This window comes from Phaenicophaeus curvirostris, chromosome 33 (assembly GCF_032191515.1).
Source record: "Phaenicophaeus curvirostris isolate KB17595 chromosome 33, BPBGC_Pcur_1.0, whole genome shotgun sequence".
In the NCBI taxonomy this organism is placed as follows: Eukaryota; Metazoa; Chordata; class Aves; order Cuculiformes; family Cuculidae; genus Phaenicophaeus; species Phaenicophaeus curvirostris.
In genome coordinates this window covers 1,856,884-1,873,839 of record NC_091424.1, presented here as the reverse complement: position 1 = coordinate 1,873,839, position 16,956 = coordinate 1,856,884, and the positions used below count along the sequence as shown (strand labels likewise).

The window sequence follows — 16,956 nt, the reverse complement described above, 5'->3', positions numbered from 1 at the left end:
ACCCACTTTGAGGTCCTCCAGCCCTACTTTGAGGTGGTTTGAGGTCCTCCAGCCCCTCTTTGAGGTTCTCCAGGTCCATTTTGAGGTGTTTTGAGGTCCTTCAAACCCACTTTGAGGTCCTCCAGCTCCATTTTGAGGTGGTTTGAGGTCCTCCAGCCCCACTTTGAGGGTCTCCAGCTCCATTTTGAGGTGGTTTGAGGTCCTCCTACTCCATTTTGAGGTGGTTTGAGGTCCTTCAAACCCTCTTTGAGGTCCTCCAGCTCCATTTTGAGGTGGATTGAGGTCCTCCAGCTCCATTTTGAGGTCCTCCAGCTCCATTTTGAGGTGGTTTGAGGTCCTCCAGCCCCACTTTGAGGTCCTCCAGCCCCACTTTGAGGTCCTCCAGCTCCATTTTGAGGTCCTCCAGCTCCATTTTGAGGTCCTCCAGCCCCATTTTGAGGTGATTTGAGGTCCTTCAAACCCACTTTGAGGTCCTTTAGCTCCATTTTGAGGTGGTTTGAGGTCCTTCAAACCCACTTTGAGGTCCTCCAGCCCCATTTAGAGGTGGTTTGAGGTCCTCCAGCTCCATTTTGAGGTGGTTTGAGGTCTTCCAGCCCCACTTTGAGGTCCTCCAGCTCCATTTTGAGGTGGTTTGAGGTCCTCCAGCTCCATTTTGAGGGTCTCCAGCTCCATTTTGAGGGTCTCCAGCTCCATTTTGAGGGTCTCCAGCTCCATTTTGAGGTGGTTTGAGGTCCTCCAGCCCCACTTTGAGGTCCTCCAGCTCCATTTTGAGATGGTTTGAGGTCCTCCAGCCACACTTTGAGGTGGTTTGAGGTCCTTCAAACCCACTTTGAGGTTCTCCAGCTCCATTTTGAGGTGGCTTGAGGTCCTCCAGCTCCACTTTGACGTCCTCCAGCTCCATTTTGAGGTGGTTTGAGGTCCTTCAAACCCACTTTGAGGTCCTGCAGCTCCATTTTGAGGTGGTTTGAGGTCCTCCAGCCCCACTTTGAGGGTCTCCAGCTCCATTTTGAGGTGGTTTGAGGTCCTTCAAACCCACTTTGAGGTCCTGCAGCCCCACTTTGAGGTGGTTTGAGGTCCTCCAGCCCCACTTTGAGGGTCTCCAGCTCCATTTTGAGGTGGTTTGAGGTCCTTCAAACCCACTTTGAGGTCCTCTAGCTCCATTTTGAGGTGGCTTGAGGTCCTCCAGCCCCACTTTGAGGTGGTTTGAGGTCCTCCAGCTCCATTTTGAGGTGGTTTGAGGTCCTCCAGCTCCATTTTGAGGTCCTCCAGCTCCATTTTGAGGTGGCTTGAGGTCCTTCAAACCCGCTTTGAGGTCCTCCAGCCCCTCTTTGAGGTGGTTTGAGGTCCTCCAGCTCCATTTTGAGGTCCTCCAGCCCCACTTTGAGGTGGTTTGAGCTCCTCCAGCTCCACTTTGAGCTCCTCCAGCTCCATTTTGAGGTCCTCCAGCCCCACTTTGAGCTGGTTTGAGGTCCTCCAGCCCCGTTTTGAGGTCCTTTCTCCCCCCGAACCCAGCGAGATCGACATCTGGTTCCCCCTGGTGGAGCAGCTGGAGGTCCCCACGGCGTGGTGGGACGCCGAGGCCGACAAATCCCTCCTCATCGGGGTCTTCAAGCACGGTAGGAACCCGGAGAACCTCGGTTTCCGGGAGGTTCCTCGCGGGACGGAGCCTTGGGGGGACGCTGGGGCTTCTTCTCCTTCTTCTCCTTCTTCTCCTCGAGGCTACGAGAAGTACAACACGATGCGAGCGGATCCCGCCCTCTGCTTCCTGGAGAAAGCCGGGCGGCCGGACGACAAGGCCATCGCGGCCGAGCAGCGCCTCGACCTCGCCGAAGGGTCAGTTGGGGGCTTCGACCCCAGGTTTGGTGCCTTCGACCCCAGTTTTGGTCTCTTCGACCCCATTTTCATCATTTTGACCCCATTTTTCGTCATTTTGACCCCATTTTTGGTGTCTTTGACCCCATTTTTGGTGTCTTCGACCCCATTTTTGGCGTCTTTGACCCCATTTTTGGTGTCTTCGACCCCATTTTTAGTGGTTTTGACCCCATTATTGGCCTCTTTGACCCCATTTTCATCATTTTGACCCCATTTTTCATCATTTTGACCCAATTTTACATCATTTTGACCCCATTTTTGGTGGTTTTGACCCCATTTTTGGTGTCTTCGACCCCATTTTCATCATTTTGACCCCATTTTCGTCATTTTGACCCCATTTTTGGCCTCTTCGACCCCATTTTCATCATTTTGACCCCATTTTTGGTGTCTTTGACCCCATTTTTGTTCGGTTTGACCCCATTTTTGGCCTCTTTTACCCCATTTTTCATCATTTTGACCCCATTTTTTGTCATTTTGACCCCATTTTTGGTGTCTTCGACCCCATTTTCATCATTTTGACCCCATTTTTGGTGTCTTTGACCCCATTTTTGGTGGTTTTGACCCCATTTTTGGTGTCTTCGACCCCATTTTTCATCATTTTGACCCCATTTTTGGTCATCTTGACCCCGTTTTTGGCCTCTTTGACCCCATTTTTGGTGGTTTTGACCCCATTTTTGGTCATTTTGACCCCATTTTCATCATTTTGACCCCATTTTTGGTCTCTTTGACCCCATTTTTGGTCATTTTGACCCCATTTTTCATCATTTTGACCCCATTTTTGGTGTCTTTGACCCCATTTTTGGTGGTTTTGACCCCATTTTCATCATTTTGACCCCATTTTCGGTCATTTTGACCCCATTTTTTGTCATTTTGACCCCATTTTCATCATTTTGACCCCATTTTTGGTGTCTTCGACCCCATTTTTGGTGGTTTTGACCCCATTTTTGGTGACTTTAACACCATTTTTGGTGACTTTTACCCCATTTTCATCATTTTGACCCCATTTTTGGTGATTTTTACCCCATTTTCCTCATTTTGACCCCATTTTTGGCCTCTTTGACCCCATTTTTGGTGGTTTTGACCCCATTTTTCATCATTTTGACTCCATTTTTGGTGATTTTGACCCCATTTTCATCATTTTGACTCCATTTTTGGTCATTTTGACCCCATTTTTGGTCATTTTGACCCCATTTTTGGTGTCTTCGACCCCATTTTCATCATTTTGACCGCATTTTCGTCATTTTGACCCCATTTTTGGCCTCTTCGACCCCATTTTCATCATTTTGACCCCATTTTTGGTGTCTTTGACCCCATTTTTGGTGATATTGACCCCATTTTTGGCCTCTTTGACCCCATTTTTGGTGTCTTCGACCCCATTTTTGGTGGTTTTGACCCCATTTTTGGTGTCTTCGACCCCATTTTTGGTGAGTTTGACCCCATTTTTGGTGTCTTTGACCCCGTTTGTGTTGATTTTGACCCCATTTTTGTTGATTTTGACCCCATTTTTGGTGTCTTTGACCCCATTTTCATCATTTTGACCCCATTTTCGGTCATTTTGACCCCATTTTTCATCGTTTTGACCCCATTTTTGGTGTCTTCGACCCCATTTTTTGTGGTTTTGACCCCATTTTTGGTGTCTTCGACCCCATTTTTCATCGTTTTGACCCCATTTTTGGTGTCTTCGACCCCATTTTTCATGATTTTGACCCCATTTTTGGTGACTTTGACCCCATTTTCCTCATTTTGATCTCATTTTTGGTGATTTTGACTCAGTTTTTGGCCTCTTTGACCCCTTTTTTCATCATTTTGACCCCATTTTTGGTGATTTTGACCCCAGTTTTGGTGTCTTCAACCCCATTTTTGGGTCCAAAACCTTCATTTTTGGGTCCAAAAACTTCAATTTTGGGTCCAAACCTTCAATTTTCGGTCAAAACCTTCAATTTTGGGTCCAAACCTTCCATTTTGAGGTCAAAACCTTCCATTTTAGGTCCAAAAACTTCAATTTTGGGTCAAAACCTTCCATTTTGGGGTCAAAACCTTCCATTTTGGGGTCAAAACCTTCCATTTTGAGGTCAAAATCTTCCATTTTGGGTCCAAACCTTCCATTTTGGGGTCAAAACCTTCAATTTTGTGTCCAAACCTTCAATTTTGAGGTCAAAATCTTCCATTTTAAGTCCAAAACCTTCAATTTTGGGTCCAAACTTTCCATTCTGAGGTCCAAACTTTCCATTTTGGGTCCAAACTTTCCATTTTGAGGTCAAAATCTTCCATTTTAGGTCCAAACGTTCCATTTTTGGGTCCAAACCCCTCAATTTTGGGTCCAAACCTTCAATTTTGAGGTCAAAACCTTCCATTTTAGGTCCAAAACCTTCAATTTTGGGTCCAAACTTTCCATTTTAGGTCCAAAACCTTCCATTTTGGGTCCAAAACCTTCAATTTTGGGTCCAAACCTTCCATTTTGGGGTCCAAACCTTCCATTTTGAGGTCCAAATCTTCCATTTTGGGTCCAAACCCTTCAATTTTGGGTCCAAACCTTCCATTTTAGGTCAAAACCTTCAATTTTGGGTGCAAACCTTCAATTTTGAGGTCAAAATCTTCCATTTTAGGTCCAAAACCTTCAATTTTGGGTCCAAACCTTCAATTTTGGGTCCAAACCTTCCATTTTGGGTCCAAAACCTTCAATTTTGGGTCCAAACTTTCCAATTTGAGGTCAAAATCTTCCATTTTAGCTCCAAAACCTTCAATTTTGGGTCCAAACTTTCCATTTTGAAGTCCAAACCTTCCATTTTAGGTCCAAAAACTTCAATTTTGGGTCCAAACCTTCAATTTTGGGTCCAAACCTTCCATTTTAGGTCCAAAACCTTCAATTTTGGGTCCAAACCTTCTATTTTAGGTCCAAACCTTCCATTTTGGGTCCAAACCTTCCATTTTGGGTCCAAACTTTCCATTTTGAGGTCAAAATCTTCTATTTTAGGTCCAAAAACTTCAGTTTTGGGTCGAAACCTTCCATTTTTGGGTCCAAACCTTCAATTTTGGGTCCAAACCTTCAATTTTGGGTCCAAACCTTCCAGTTTGGGGTCCAAACCTTCCATTTTGAGGTCCAAATCTTCCATTTTGGGTCCAAACCCTTCAATTTTGGGTCCAAACCTTCCATTTTAGGTCAAAACCTTCAATTTTGGGTCCAAACCTTCAATTTTGAGGTCAAAATCTTCCATTTTAGGTCCAAAACCTTCAATTTTGGGTCCAAACCTTCCATTTTAGGTCAAAACCTTCCATTTTGGGTCCAAAACCTTCAATTTTAGGTCCAAACCTTCAATTTTGGGTCCAAACCTTCCATTTTGAGGTCAAAATCTTCCGTTTTGAGATCAAAACCTTCAATTTTGGGTCCAAAACCTTCAATTTTGGGCCCAAACCTTCCATTTTAGGTCCAAAATCTTTGATTTTTGGGGTCCAAACCTTCCATTTTTGGGTCCAACCCCCTTATTTTTGGGGTCCCCCCTGATTTTCGGGGTGCCGATGATGCCTTGCCATGCTAATACCGACCTCCGGGATGAGTTTAACCCTTCGAGATCTGAGGCCCCCGAGCAACAATGAGATTAATTTGGGGGCATTTTAATTAATTTTGGGCTCTTTTCCTTCATTTTGAGGGGATTTCAGCCCCTTTGACCCCCCAAATCTTCTCCCCCCCCCCTTTTTTTACTCCCCAGCGTCGATTTTGAGGACCCCGAGTACAAACCTCTCGCCGGCTCGGCCAAGGACGCGGACGACGAGGTGATTTGGGGGGCTCAGAGGGGGAAAAAAGGCGATTTTGGGGGGCTGGGAGGCCCTAAAAGGTGATTTTTGGGGGGGTCGAGCCTGTTTTGGGGCGCTTGGAGCTCTTTTTGGGGTCCTAGAGGGCTCCTAGAGAGGTTTTGGGGTGCTTGGAGCTGGTTTTGGGGTCCTGAGGGCTCCTAGAGGGAGGTTTTGGGGTGCTTGGAGCCTGTTTTGGGGTGATTTGAGCCTTTTTTGGGGTCCTAAAGGGCTCCTAGAGGGGTTTTGGGGTGCTTGGAGCTGCTTTTGGGGTCCTGGGGGCTCCTAGAGGGAGGTTTTGGGGTGCTTGGAGCCCGTTTTGGGGTGATTCGAGCTGATTTTGGGGTCCTAAAGGGCTCCTAGAGAGGTTTTGGGGTGCTTGGAGCTGCTTTTGGGGTCCTGAGGGCTCCTAGAGGGAGGTTTTGGGGTGCTCGGAGCCCTTTTTGGGGTGATTTGAGCTGATTTTGGGGTCCTAAAGGGCTCCTAGAGGGGTTTTGGGGTGCTTGGAGCTGCTTTCGGGGTCCCGAGGGCTCCGATCGGGGAGGTTTGGGGGGCTGGGGGCCCTCTCGAGGGTTTCGGGGTCCCTTGAGGGTTTCGGGGTGTCCCCGCAGGCGGATCCGCTGCTGCTGCTGGAGGAGGAGGCGGCGCCCGAGGGCGATGAAGGTAAAAGGGGGGGGGGGGGTGGAGCTATAGGGGATCCCCAAAACCCTCTAGGGACCCTAGAGGACCCCCGAAACCCTATATCGGGGCCCTCTAGGGACCCGGGAGGTGCCTCAGGCCCCTCTAGGCCTCTCCCAGGCCCCTCCAGGCCTCTCCTAGGCCCCATCCAGGCTGTTTAGGCCCCTCTAGGCCCCACTCAGTCCCTCTAGGCCTCTCCTAGGCCCCACCCAGGCCCCTCTAGGCCTCTCCTAGGCCTCTCCCAGGCTCCTCTAGGCCCCATCCAGGCCCCTCTAGGCCTCTCCCAGGCCCTCTAGGTCCCACCCAGGCCCCTTTAGGCCCCATAGGCCTCTCCTAAGGCCCTCTAGGCTCCTCTAGGCCTCTCCTAGGCCCCATCCAGGCCCTCTGGGCCTCTTCTAGGCCTCTCCCAGGCCTCATCCAGGCCCCTCTAGGCCTCTCCCAGGCCCCTCTAGGCCCCATCCAGGCCTCTTCTAGGCCTCTCCCAGGCCCCTCTAGGCCTCTCCTAGGCCCCTCTAGGCCTCTCCTAGGCCCCTCTAGGCCCCACCCAGGCCCCTCTAGGTTCCACCCAGGCCCCTTTAGGCCCCATAGGCCTCTCCTAAGGGCCTCTAGGCTCCTCTAGGCCTCTTCTAGGCCCCATCCAGGCCCTCTAGGCCTCATCCAGGCCCCACCCAGGCCCCTCTAGGCCCCATCCAGGCCTCTCCTAGGCCTCTCCCAGGCCCTCTAGGCCCCACCCAGGCCCTCTAGGCCCCACCCAGGCCCTCTAGGCCTCTCCTAGGCCTCTCCCAGGCCCCTCTAGGCCCCATCCAGGCCCTCTAGGCCCCATCCAGGCCTCTCCTAGGCCCCATCCAGGCCCTCTAGGCCTCTCCCAGGCCCCTCTAGGCCCCACCCAGGCCCTCTAGGCCTCTCCTAGGCCTCTCCCAGGCCCCTCTAGGCCTCTCCTAGGCCTCTCCCAGGCTCCTCTAGGCCTCTTCTAGGCCTCTCCCAGGCCCCTCTAGGCCCCATCCAGGCCCTCTAGGTCCCACCCAGGCCCCTTTAGGCCCCATAGGCCTCTCGTAAGGCCCTCTAGGCTCCTCTCGGCCTCTCCTAGGCCCCATCCAGGCCCTCTAGGCCTCATCCAGGCCCCACCCAGACCCCTCTAGGCCCCATCCAGACCTCTCCTAGGCCCCATCCAGGCCCTCTAGGCCCCACCCAGGTCCCTCTAGGCCCCACCCAGGTCCCTCTAGGCCCCACCCAGGCCCCTCTAGACCCCACCCAGGCCCTCTAGGCCTCTCCTAGGCCCCATCCAGGCCCCTCTAGGCCTCTCCCAGGCCCTCTAGGCCTCTCCTAGGCCTCTCCCAGGCCCCTCTAGGCCTCATCCAGGCCCTCTAGGCCTCTCCTAGGCCCCTCTAGGCCCCATCCAGGCCTCTCCCAGGCCCCTCTAGGCCTCATCCAGGTCCCTCTAGGCCTCTCCTAGGCCTCATCCAGGTTCCTCTAGGCCTCTCCTAGGCCCCATCCAGACCCCTCTAGGCCTCTCCCAGGCCCTCTAGGCCTCTCCTAGGCCCCACCCAGGCCCCTCTAGGCCTCTCCTAGGCCCCATCCAGGCTGTTTAGGCCTCTCCTAGGCCTCTCCCAGGCCCTCTAGGCCTCTCCCAGCCCCTCTAGGCCCCATCCAGGCCCTCTAGGCCTCTCCTAGGCCTCTCCCAGGCCCCTCTAGGCCCCATCCAGGCCCCTCTAGGCCCCATCCAGGCCATCTAGGCCTCTCCTAGGCCCCATCGAGGCCCTCTAGGCCTCTCCCAGGCCCTCTAGGCCTCTCCTAGGCCCCATCGAGGCCCTCTAGGCCTCTCCTAGGCCCCATTCAGCCCCTCTAGGCCCCATCCAGGCCCCTCTAGGTCTCTCCCAGGCCCTCTAGGCCTCTCCTAGGCCCCACCCAGGCCCTCTAGGCCTCTCCTAGGCCTCTCCTAGGCCTCTCCCAGGCCCCTTTAGGCTCCTCTAGGCCTCCGGGCTTGGATTCTCCGGGTTCCTCTCGCTGATTTATTTATTTTTCTCCCCCCCCCCCACCAGGGCCCCCCCCGGGGCCGGGGCAGGCGCGGTGGCCGCCGGGCTCGGCGCTGACGGGGCGGCTGAGGCGCCTGGTGGCCGCGTGTCAGCGCTCGGGACGCCAGCGGCACCGGCTCCTCCCCGAGCCCGGACGGCGCCGACGCTGCCGCCCCCGCGAACCCGCCCCGAGGCACAAGCCCCACAGGTCAGAGAAACCACCCCCCCCCACCCCCCCAGAGGGGGCTTGGAGGGGTCCCCGCTCCGTTTTTGGGGGGACGGGAGGCCCTTTTGGGGGGATTTGAGGGGTTTTGGGAGGCTCGGGGGGGCTTTAAAGGGGGATTTGGGGTGTTTGGGGGGGCTTGGAGTCCATTTTAGGGTGATTTGGGGTGTCAGGAGGTGGTTTGGGGGGGATTTGAGGGGTTTTGGGGTGTCAGGAGGGAGTTTTGGGGGGCTCTGGGGGGCTTCAAGGGGGAATTTGAGGGGTTTGGGGGGGCTCGGAGTCCATTTTGGGGTGATTTGGGGTGTCAGGAGGTGGTTTGGGGGGGATTTGAGGGGTTTTGGGGTGTCAGGAGGGAGTTTTGGGGGGCTCTGGGGGGCTTCAAGGGGGAATTTGAGGGGTTTGGGGGGGCTCGGAGTCCATTTTGGGGTGATTTGGGGTGTCAGGAGGTGGTTTGGGGGGGATTTGAGGGGTTTTGGGGTGTCAGGAGGGAGTTTTGGGGGGCTCTGGGGGGCTTCAAGGGGGAATTTGAGGGGTTTGGGGGGGCTCGGAGTCCATTTTGAGGGGATTTGGGGTGTTTTGGGGTGTCAGGAGGTGGGTTTTGGGGGGATTTGAGGGGTTTTGGGAGGCTCGGGGGGGCTTTAAAGGGGGATTTGGGGTGTTTGGGGGGGCTTGGAGTCCATTTTGGGGTGATTTGGGGTGTCAGGAGGTGGTTTGGGGGGGATTTGAGGGGTTTTGGGGGGCTCGGAGTCCATTTTGGGGGGATTTGGGGTGTTTTGGGGTGTCAGGAGGTGGTTTTGGGGGGCCAGGAGGCCATTTGAGGGGGATTTGAGGGGTTTTGGGGGGCTTGGACTCCATTTTGGGGGGATTTGGGGTGTTTTGGGGTGTCAGGAGGGGGTTTTTGGGGGACAGGATGCCCTTTGGGGGGGATTTGAGGGGTTTTGGGGGGCTCTGGGGGGTTTTAAGGGGGGATTTGGGGTGTTTGGGGGGGCTTGGAGTCCATTTGGGGGGGATTTGGGGTGTTTTGGGGTGTCAGGAGGTGGTTTTGGGGGGTTTGAGGGGTTTTGGGGGGCTGGAGGCCTTTTTGGGGGGCTCTGGGGGGCTTTAAGGGGGGATTTGGGGTGTTTGGGGGGGCTTGGAGTCCATTTTGAGGGGATTTGGGGTGTTTTGGGGTGTCAGGAGGGGGTTTTGGGGGGCCGGGAGGCCCTTTGGGGGGAATTTGAGGGGTTTTGGGGGGCTCTGGGGGGCTTTAAGGGGATCTTGGGGTGCTGGAACCTCATCCTCGAGATCTTGGGGTGCTGGGACCTCATCTTTGAGATCTTGAGGTGCTGGGACCTCATCCTGGAGATCTTGGGGTGCTGGGACCTCATCCTGGAGATCTTGGGGTGCTGGGACCTCATCCTTGAGATCTTGAGGTGCTGGGACCTCATCCTCGAGATCTTGAGGTGCTGGGACCTCATCCTGGAGATGCTGGGACCTCATCCTTGAGATCTTGAGGTGCTGGGACCTCATCCTGGAGATGCTGGGACCTCATCCTTGAGATCTTGAGGTGCTGGGACCTCATTCTCGAGATCTTGAGGTGCTGGGACCTCATCCTTGAGATCTTGGGGTGCTGGGACCCCATCCTTGAGATCTTGAGGTGGTGGGACCTCATCCTGGAGATCTTGGGGTGCTGGGACCTCATCCTGGAGATCTTGAGGTGCTGGGACCTCATCCTTGAGATCTTGAGGTGCTGGGACCTCATCCTTGAGATGCTAGGACCTCATCCTCGAGATCTTGAGGTGCTGGGACCTCATCCTGGAGATCTTGGGGTGCTGGGAGCTCATCCTCGAGATCTTGAGGTGCTGGGACCTCATCCTGGAGATCTTGAGGTGCTGGGACCTCATCCTCGAGATCTTGAGGTGCTGGGACCTCATCCTTGAGATGCTGGGACCTCATCCTTGAGATCTTGAGGTGCTGGGACCTCATCCTTGAGATCTTGAGGTGCTGGGACCTCATCCTGGAGATCTTGGGGTGCTGGGACCTCCGAGGTGACCTCTTTCCCCCCCCGGGGAGCAGGTGGACGCGGCGGGAGCAGGGGGACTTCTACCGCGTGGCCTCCACCTTCGGGGTGGAGCTGGAGCCGGACACGGGTCGTTTCCGATGGGCTCGTTTCCGGGCTCTGGCCGGGCTGGAGAAGAAAACGGATGAAAACCTCACCAAGTTCTACCACGGCTTCGTCGCCATGTGCCGCCAGGTCTGCCGCCTCCCGCCGGCGCCCGGAGACGGTACGAGGGGGGGGCGGGGGCGTCTTCATGGGGTTTGGAGGCATCTCCATGGGGTTTGGAGGCGCCTCCATGGGGTTTGGAGGCGCCTCCATGGGGTTTGGAGGCATCTCCGTGGGGTTTGGAGGCGCCTCCATGGGGTTTGGAGGCATCTCCGTGGGGTTTGGAGGCATCTCCATGGGGTTTGGAGGCGTTTCCATGAGAGCTATGGGGCTCCAAGTGGGTTTGGAGGCATCTCCATGAGGTTTGGAGGCATCTCCATGGGCTTTGGAGGCGTTTCCATGAGAGCTATGGATCTCCAAGTGGGCTTGGAGGCATCTCCATGGGGTTTGGAGGCATCTCCATGGGCTTTGGAGCCATTTCTATGAGAGCTATGGAGCTCCAAGTGGGTTTGAAGGCATCTCCATGGGCTTTGGAGGCATCTCCATGAGGTTTGGAGGCATCTCCATGGGGTTTGGAGGCATTTCCATGAGAGTTATGGAGCTCCAAGTGGGTTTGGAGGCATCTCCATGAGCTTTGGAGGCGTTTCCATGAGAGCTATGGAGCTCCAAGTGGCTTTGGAGTCATTTCCATGAGGTTTGGAGGCATCTTCATGGGCTTTGGAGGCATCTCCATGGGGTTTGGAGGCATCTCTATGGGGTTTGGAGGCGTTTCCATGAGAGCTATGGAGCTCCAAGTGGGTTTGGAGGCATCTCCATGGGCTTTGGAGGCGTTTCCATGAGAGATATGGGGCTCCAAGTGGCTTTGGAGGCATCTCCGTGGGGTTTGGAGGCATCTCCATGGGGTTTGGAGCCATTTCCATGAGAGATGTGGAGCTCCAAGTGGGTTTGAAGGCATCTCCATGGGGTTTGGAGGCATCTCCATGGGCTTTGGAGACATCTCCATGGGGTTTGGAGCCATTTCTATGAGAGCTATGGAGCTCCAAGTGGGTTTGGAGGCATCTCCATGGGGTTTGGAGCCATTTCCATGAGAGATGTGGAGCTCCAAGTGGGTTTGGAGGCATCTCCATGGGCTTTGGAGGCGTTTCCATGAGAGCTATGGATCTCCAAGTGGGCTTGGAGGCATCTCCATGGGGTTTGGAGGCATCTCCATGGGGTTTGGAGCCATTTCCATGAGAGATATAGAGCTCCAAGTGGATTTTGAGGCATCTCCATGAAGTTTGGAAGCATCTTCATGGGCTTTGGAGGCATCTCATGGGGTTTGGAGGCATCTCCATGGGGTTTGGAGGCGTTTCCATGAGAGCTATGGAGCTCCAAGTGGGTTTGGAGGCATCTCCATGGGCTTTGGAGACATCTCCATGGGCTTTGGAGCCGTTTCCATGAGAGATATGGAGCTCCAAGTGGATTTTGAGGCATCTCCATGGGGTTTGGAGGCATCTCCATGGGGTTTGGAGCCATTTCCATGAGAGATATGGAGCTCCAAGTGGCTTTGGAGGCATCTCTATGGGGTTTGGAGGCATCTCCATGGGGTTTGGAGGCATCTCCATGGGGTTTGGAGGCATCTCTATGGGGTTTGGAGGCATCTCCATGGGGTTTGGAGGCATCTCCATGGGGTTTGGAGGCGTTTCCATGAGAGCTATGGAGCTCCAAGTGGGTTTGGAGGCATCTCCATGGGCTTTGGAGGCATCTCCATAGGCTTTGGAGCCATTTCTATGAGAGATATGGAGCTCTAAGTGGCTTTTGAGGCATCTCCATGAGGTTTGGAGGCATCTCCACGAGCTTTGGAGCCACCGCTTGATGTTCTCCTGCAGAACCCCCGGACCCATCCATCCCGGTGTCTCCCATCTCGGCCTCGCGCGCCGCCCGAGGCCTGCGCCGCCTGGGTCTCCTGCGTCTCCTGCGCGAGCAGGTCCTGCGCCACCCTCTCCTCCCGGCCCGCCTGGCCCTGTGTCCTCCTCCCGGGCCAGATCTTCCTCCGTGGTGGGAACGGGGCCACCACGACGGAGAACTTCTCCGCGGAGCCGCTCGGCACGGCTTGGCGCAACCCGAAGCCGCCATCTTGGGGGACCCCGACTTCTCCTTCGCCGCCGCCCGCTGGAGGTTCCTTCGCGCCGAAGCTGGGGAGATGACGCCACCTCCACCACCTCCTCCACCTCCTCCACCTCAAAGCATGATGGGACATCCCCCCGAGGACGAGGACTCGGAGCTGGAGAAGATGTCGGCGTCGCCTTCGGAGTCGTCGTCGGGGGAGGAGGACAGCGAGGAGGATAGGGGTGAGGAGAAGCTTCTTGCAGGACCTTGAGGAACCTTCTAGGACCTCGCGAGGCTGGTGGAACCTTCTCCGAGGCGGGTGGGAAGCCATCGGGTCTTACGGAATCTCCGTGATCCTCATCCCACGTCCCAGAACCCCCCTTAGATGATGGTGGGACCCCAATCCAGGTCCCGAAAGCCCCTCAGATCCCGGAAATTGTGGTGGGAACCCATCCCCACATCAAGGAACCCCCTTTAGATGCTGGGGGGACCCCAATCCAGGTCCCAGAAGCCCCTTAGATCCTGGAAATTGTGGTGGGAACCCATCCCCACGTCAAGGAACCCCCTTTAGATGCTGGTGGGACCCCAATCCAGGTCCCAGAAGCCCCTCAGATCCTGGAAATTGTGGTGGGAACCCATCCCCACGTCAAGGAACCCCCTTGAGATGCTGGTGGGACCCCAATCCAGGTCCCGGAACCCCCCTTAGATGCTGGTGGGACCCCAATCCAGGTCCCGGAAGCCCCTCAGATCCCTGAAATTGTGGTGGGAACCCATCCCCACGTCAAGGAACCCCCTTTAGATGCTGGGGGGACCCCATTCCAGGTCCCGGAAGCCCCTTAGATCCCTGAAATTGTGGTGGGAACCCATCCCCACGTCAAGGAACCCCCTTGAGATGCTGGTGGGACCCCAATCCAGGTCCCGGAACCCCCTAAGATCCCAGAAATTGTGGTGGGAACCCATCCCCACGTCAAGGAACCCCCTTGAGATGCTGGTGGGACCCCAATCCAGGTCCTGGAACCCCCTCAGATCCCTGAAATTGTGGTGGGAACCCATCCCCACGTCAAGGAACCCCCTTTAGATGCTGGGGGGACCCCATTCCAGGTCCCAGAACCCCCCTTAGGTCCTGGTGGGACCCCATCTCCACGTCCAAACCTCTCTCCAAACCCCTTTTCATCCAGGCCCTGAAGCTCCCTGTGGGCCGGAAGAGGAAGAAGACGAGGAGGAAGAGGAAGAAGACGAGGAGGACGAGGAGGAGGACGAGGAGGAAGAGGCCCCAACCCTTCTAGGAGAAGGGGGGGCGCCCCCTCCCCCTCCCCCCCACCTCGCCCACCTCCCCCACTGGCCCAAGGTGAGAGGAACCCCCCCAAATCCCTCTTTTCACCCCAAAATTGGAATATTTTGCCTCAAAAGCTCCTTTTTGCCCCAAAATTTGAATCATTTTCCCTCAAAAATCCCCTTTTCCCCCCCAAATTGAACAATTTTCCCTCAAAAATCCCCTTTTCATTCCAAAATTGACCCATTTTCCTTCAAAAATCCCTCTTTTCACCCCCAAATCAACCCATTTTCCCTCAAAATTCAATTTTTTCTCCAAATTGAACCATTTTCCCTCAAAAATCCCTCTTTTCCCTCAAATCAACCCATTTTCCCTCCAAAATTCCTCTTTTTCCTCATAAATCAACCCATTTTCCCTCAAAATTCCTTTTTTTCTCCACATTGAACCATTTCCCTTCAAAAATCCCACTTTTCCCCCCAAATTGACCCATTTTCCCTCAAAAATCCCTTTTCCCTCATAAATTGACCCATTTTCCCTCAAAAATCCCTTTTTTCTCATAAATCGACCCGTTTTCCCTCAAAAATCCCTCTTTTCCCTCAAAAATCGACCCGTTTTCCCTCAAAAATCCCTTTTCCCCCCCAAATTGACCCATTTTCCCTCAAAAATCCCCTTTTCACCCCAAATTGACCCATTTTCCTTCAAAAATCCCCTTTTCTCCACCAAATTGACCCATTTTCCCTCAAAAATCCTTCTTTTCCCCCCAAAACGATCCATTTTCCCTCAAAAATCCCCTTTTCACCCCAAATCGAACCATTTTCCCTCAAAAATCCCCTTTTTCCTCATAAATCGACCCATTTTCCCTCAAAAATCCCCTTTTCCCCCCTAAATCTTCCCTTTTTCCCTCAAAAATCCTTCTTTTCCCCCCAAATTGACCCATTTTCCCTCAAAAATCCCCTTTTTCCTCATAAATCGACCCATTTTCCCTCAAAAATCCCCTTTTCCCCCCTAAATCTTCCCTTTTTCCCTCAAAAATCCTTCTTTTCCCCCCAAATTGACCCATTTTCCCTCAAAAATCCCTTTTTTTCTCATAAATCGACCCATTTTCCCTCAAAAATCCCCTTTTCCCCCCTAAATCTTCCCTTTTTCCCTCAAAAATCCCTCTTTTCCCCCCAAATTGACCCATTTTCCCTCAAAAATCCCCTTTTCACCCCAAATTGACCCATTTTCCCTCAAAAATCCCCTTTTCCCCCCCAAATCGACTCATTTTCCCTCAAAAATCCCTTTTTTTTCCAAATCGACCCATTTTCCCTCAAAAATCCCTCTTTTCCCTCAAAAATTGACCCATTTTCCCTCAAAAATCCCCTTTTCATCCCAAAATCGACCCATTTTCCCTCGAAAATCTCCCTTTTCACCCTCAAATTAACCATTTTTGCCTCAAAAACTCTCCTTTTTTCCCCAATCCCAACCCCTTCCCCTCAAAACTTCTCTTTTTTCCCTCAAAAATTCTCTTTTTTCCCCTTTTTCCCCTCAAAACTTCCCTTTTTCCCCCTTTTTCCCCTCAAAACTTCTCTTTTTCCCCTCAAAACTTCTCTTTTTTCCCTCAAAACTTCTCTTTTTTCCCTCAAAAATTCTCTTTTTTCCCCTTTTTCCCCTCAAAACTTCCCTTTTTTCCCCTTTTCCCCCTCAAAACTTCCCTTTTTTTCCCTTTTTCCCCTCAAAACTTCCCTTTTTCCCCCTTTTTCCCCTCAAAACTTCCCTTTTTCCCCCTTTTTCCCCTCAAAAATTCCCTTTTTTTCCCTTTTTCCCCTCAAACCTTCCCTTTTTCCTCCTTTTCCCCCTCAAACCTTCCCTTTTCCCCCTCAAAACTTCCCTTTTTCCCCCTTTTCCCCCTCAAACCTTCCCTTTTTCCCCCTTTTCCCCTCAAAACTTCCCTTTTCCCCCTCAAACCTTCCCTTTTTTCCCTTTTTCCCCTCAAAACTTCCCTTTTCCCCCCTTTTTCCCCTCAAACCTTCCCTTTTTCCCCTTTTCCCCCTCAAAACTTCCCTTTTTTCCCCTTTTCCCCCTCAAAACTTCCCTTTTTTTCTCTTTCCCCTCAAACCTTCCCTTTTTCCCCCTTTTTCCCCTCAAAACTTCCCTTTTCCCCCTTTTTCCCCTCAAACCTTCCCTTTTCCCCCTTTTTCCCCTCAAAACTTCCCTTTTTCCCCTCAAAACTTCCCTTTTTTCCCTTTTTCCCCTCAAAACTTCCCTTTTTCCCCTTTTTCCCCTCAAAACTTCCCTTTTTCCCCCTTTTCCCCCTCAAAACTTCCCTTTTTTTCCCTTTTTCCCCTCAAAACTTCCCTTTTCCCCCTTTTTCCCCTCAAAACTTCCCTTTTTTCCCCTTTTTCCCCTCAAAACTTCCCTTTTTCCCCTTTTTCCCCTCAAAACTTCCCTTTTTCCCCTCAAAACTTCCCTTTTTTCCCTTTTTCCCCTCAAAACTTCCCTTTTTTTCCCTTTTTCCCCTCAAACCTTCCCTTTTTCCCCCTTTTTCCCCTCAAACCTTCCCTTTTTCCCCTCAAAACTTCCCTTTTTTCCCTTTTTCCCCTCAAAACTTCCTTTTTTTCCCCTTTTCCCCTCAAAACTTCCCTTTTTTCTCCTCAAAACTTCCTTTTTTTCCCCTTTTCCCCTCAAAACTTCACGTTTTTCCCCTCAAAACTTCCTTTTTCCCCGTTTCCCCCTCAAAACTTCCCTTTTATCCCCTTTTTCCCCTCAAAACTTCCCCTTTTTCCCCTCAAAACTTCCCTTTTTCCCCCTTTTTCCCCTCAAAACTTCCCTTTTTAACCTTTTTCCCCTCAAAACTTCCCTTTTTTCCCCTTTTTCCCCTCAAAACTTCCCTTTTTTC

The 16,956-nt window shown here is 53.0% G+C and overlaps 1 protein-coding gene across 3 annotated transcripts in view; it reads left to right on the top strand.

Moving 5' to 3' along the window:
• Nucleotides 1-16,956, top strand: part of CHD8 (chromodomain helicase DNA binding protein 8) — a 74,593-nt gene that overhangs the window by 54,701 nt on the left and 2,936 nt on the right. For all 3 annotated transcript variants that reach the window (XM_069879140.1, XM_069879139.1, XM_069879141.1), the window contains 8 exons: nt 1,513-1,616; nt 1,719-1,833; nt 5,580-5,643; nt 6,273-6,324; nt 8,379-8,559; nt 10,630-10,838; nt 12,586-13,047; nt 13,984-14,153. In XM_069879140.1, coding sequence (XP_069735241.1) covers nt 1,513-1,616; nt 1,719-1,833; nt 5,580-5,643; nt 6,273-6,324; nt 8,379-8,559; nt 10,630-10,838; nt 12,586-13,047; nt 13,984-14,153 — 1,357 coding nt within the window. The remainder of the gene's footprint in view (nt 1-1,512; nt 1,617-1,718; nt 1,834-5,579; nt 5,644-6,272; nt 6,325-8,378; nt 8,560-10,629; nt 10,839-12,585; nt 13,048-13,983; nt 14,154-16,956) is intronic.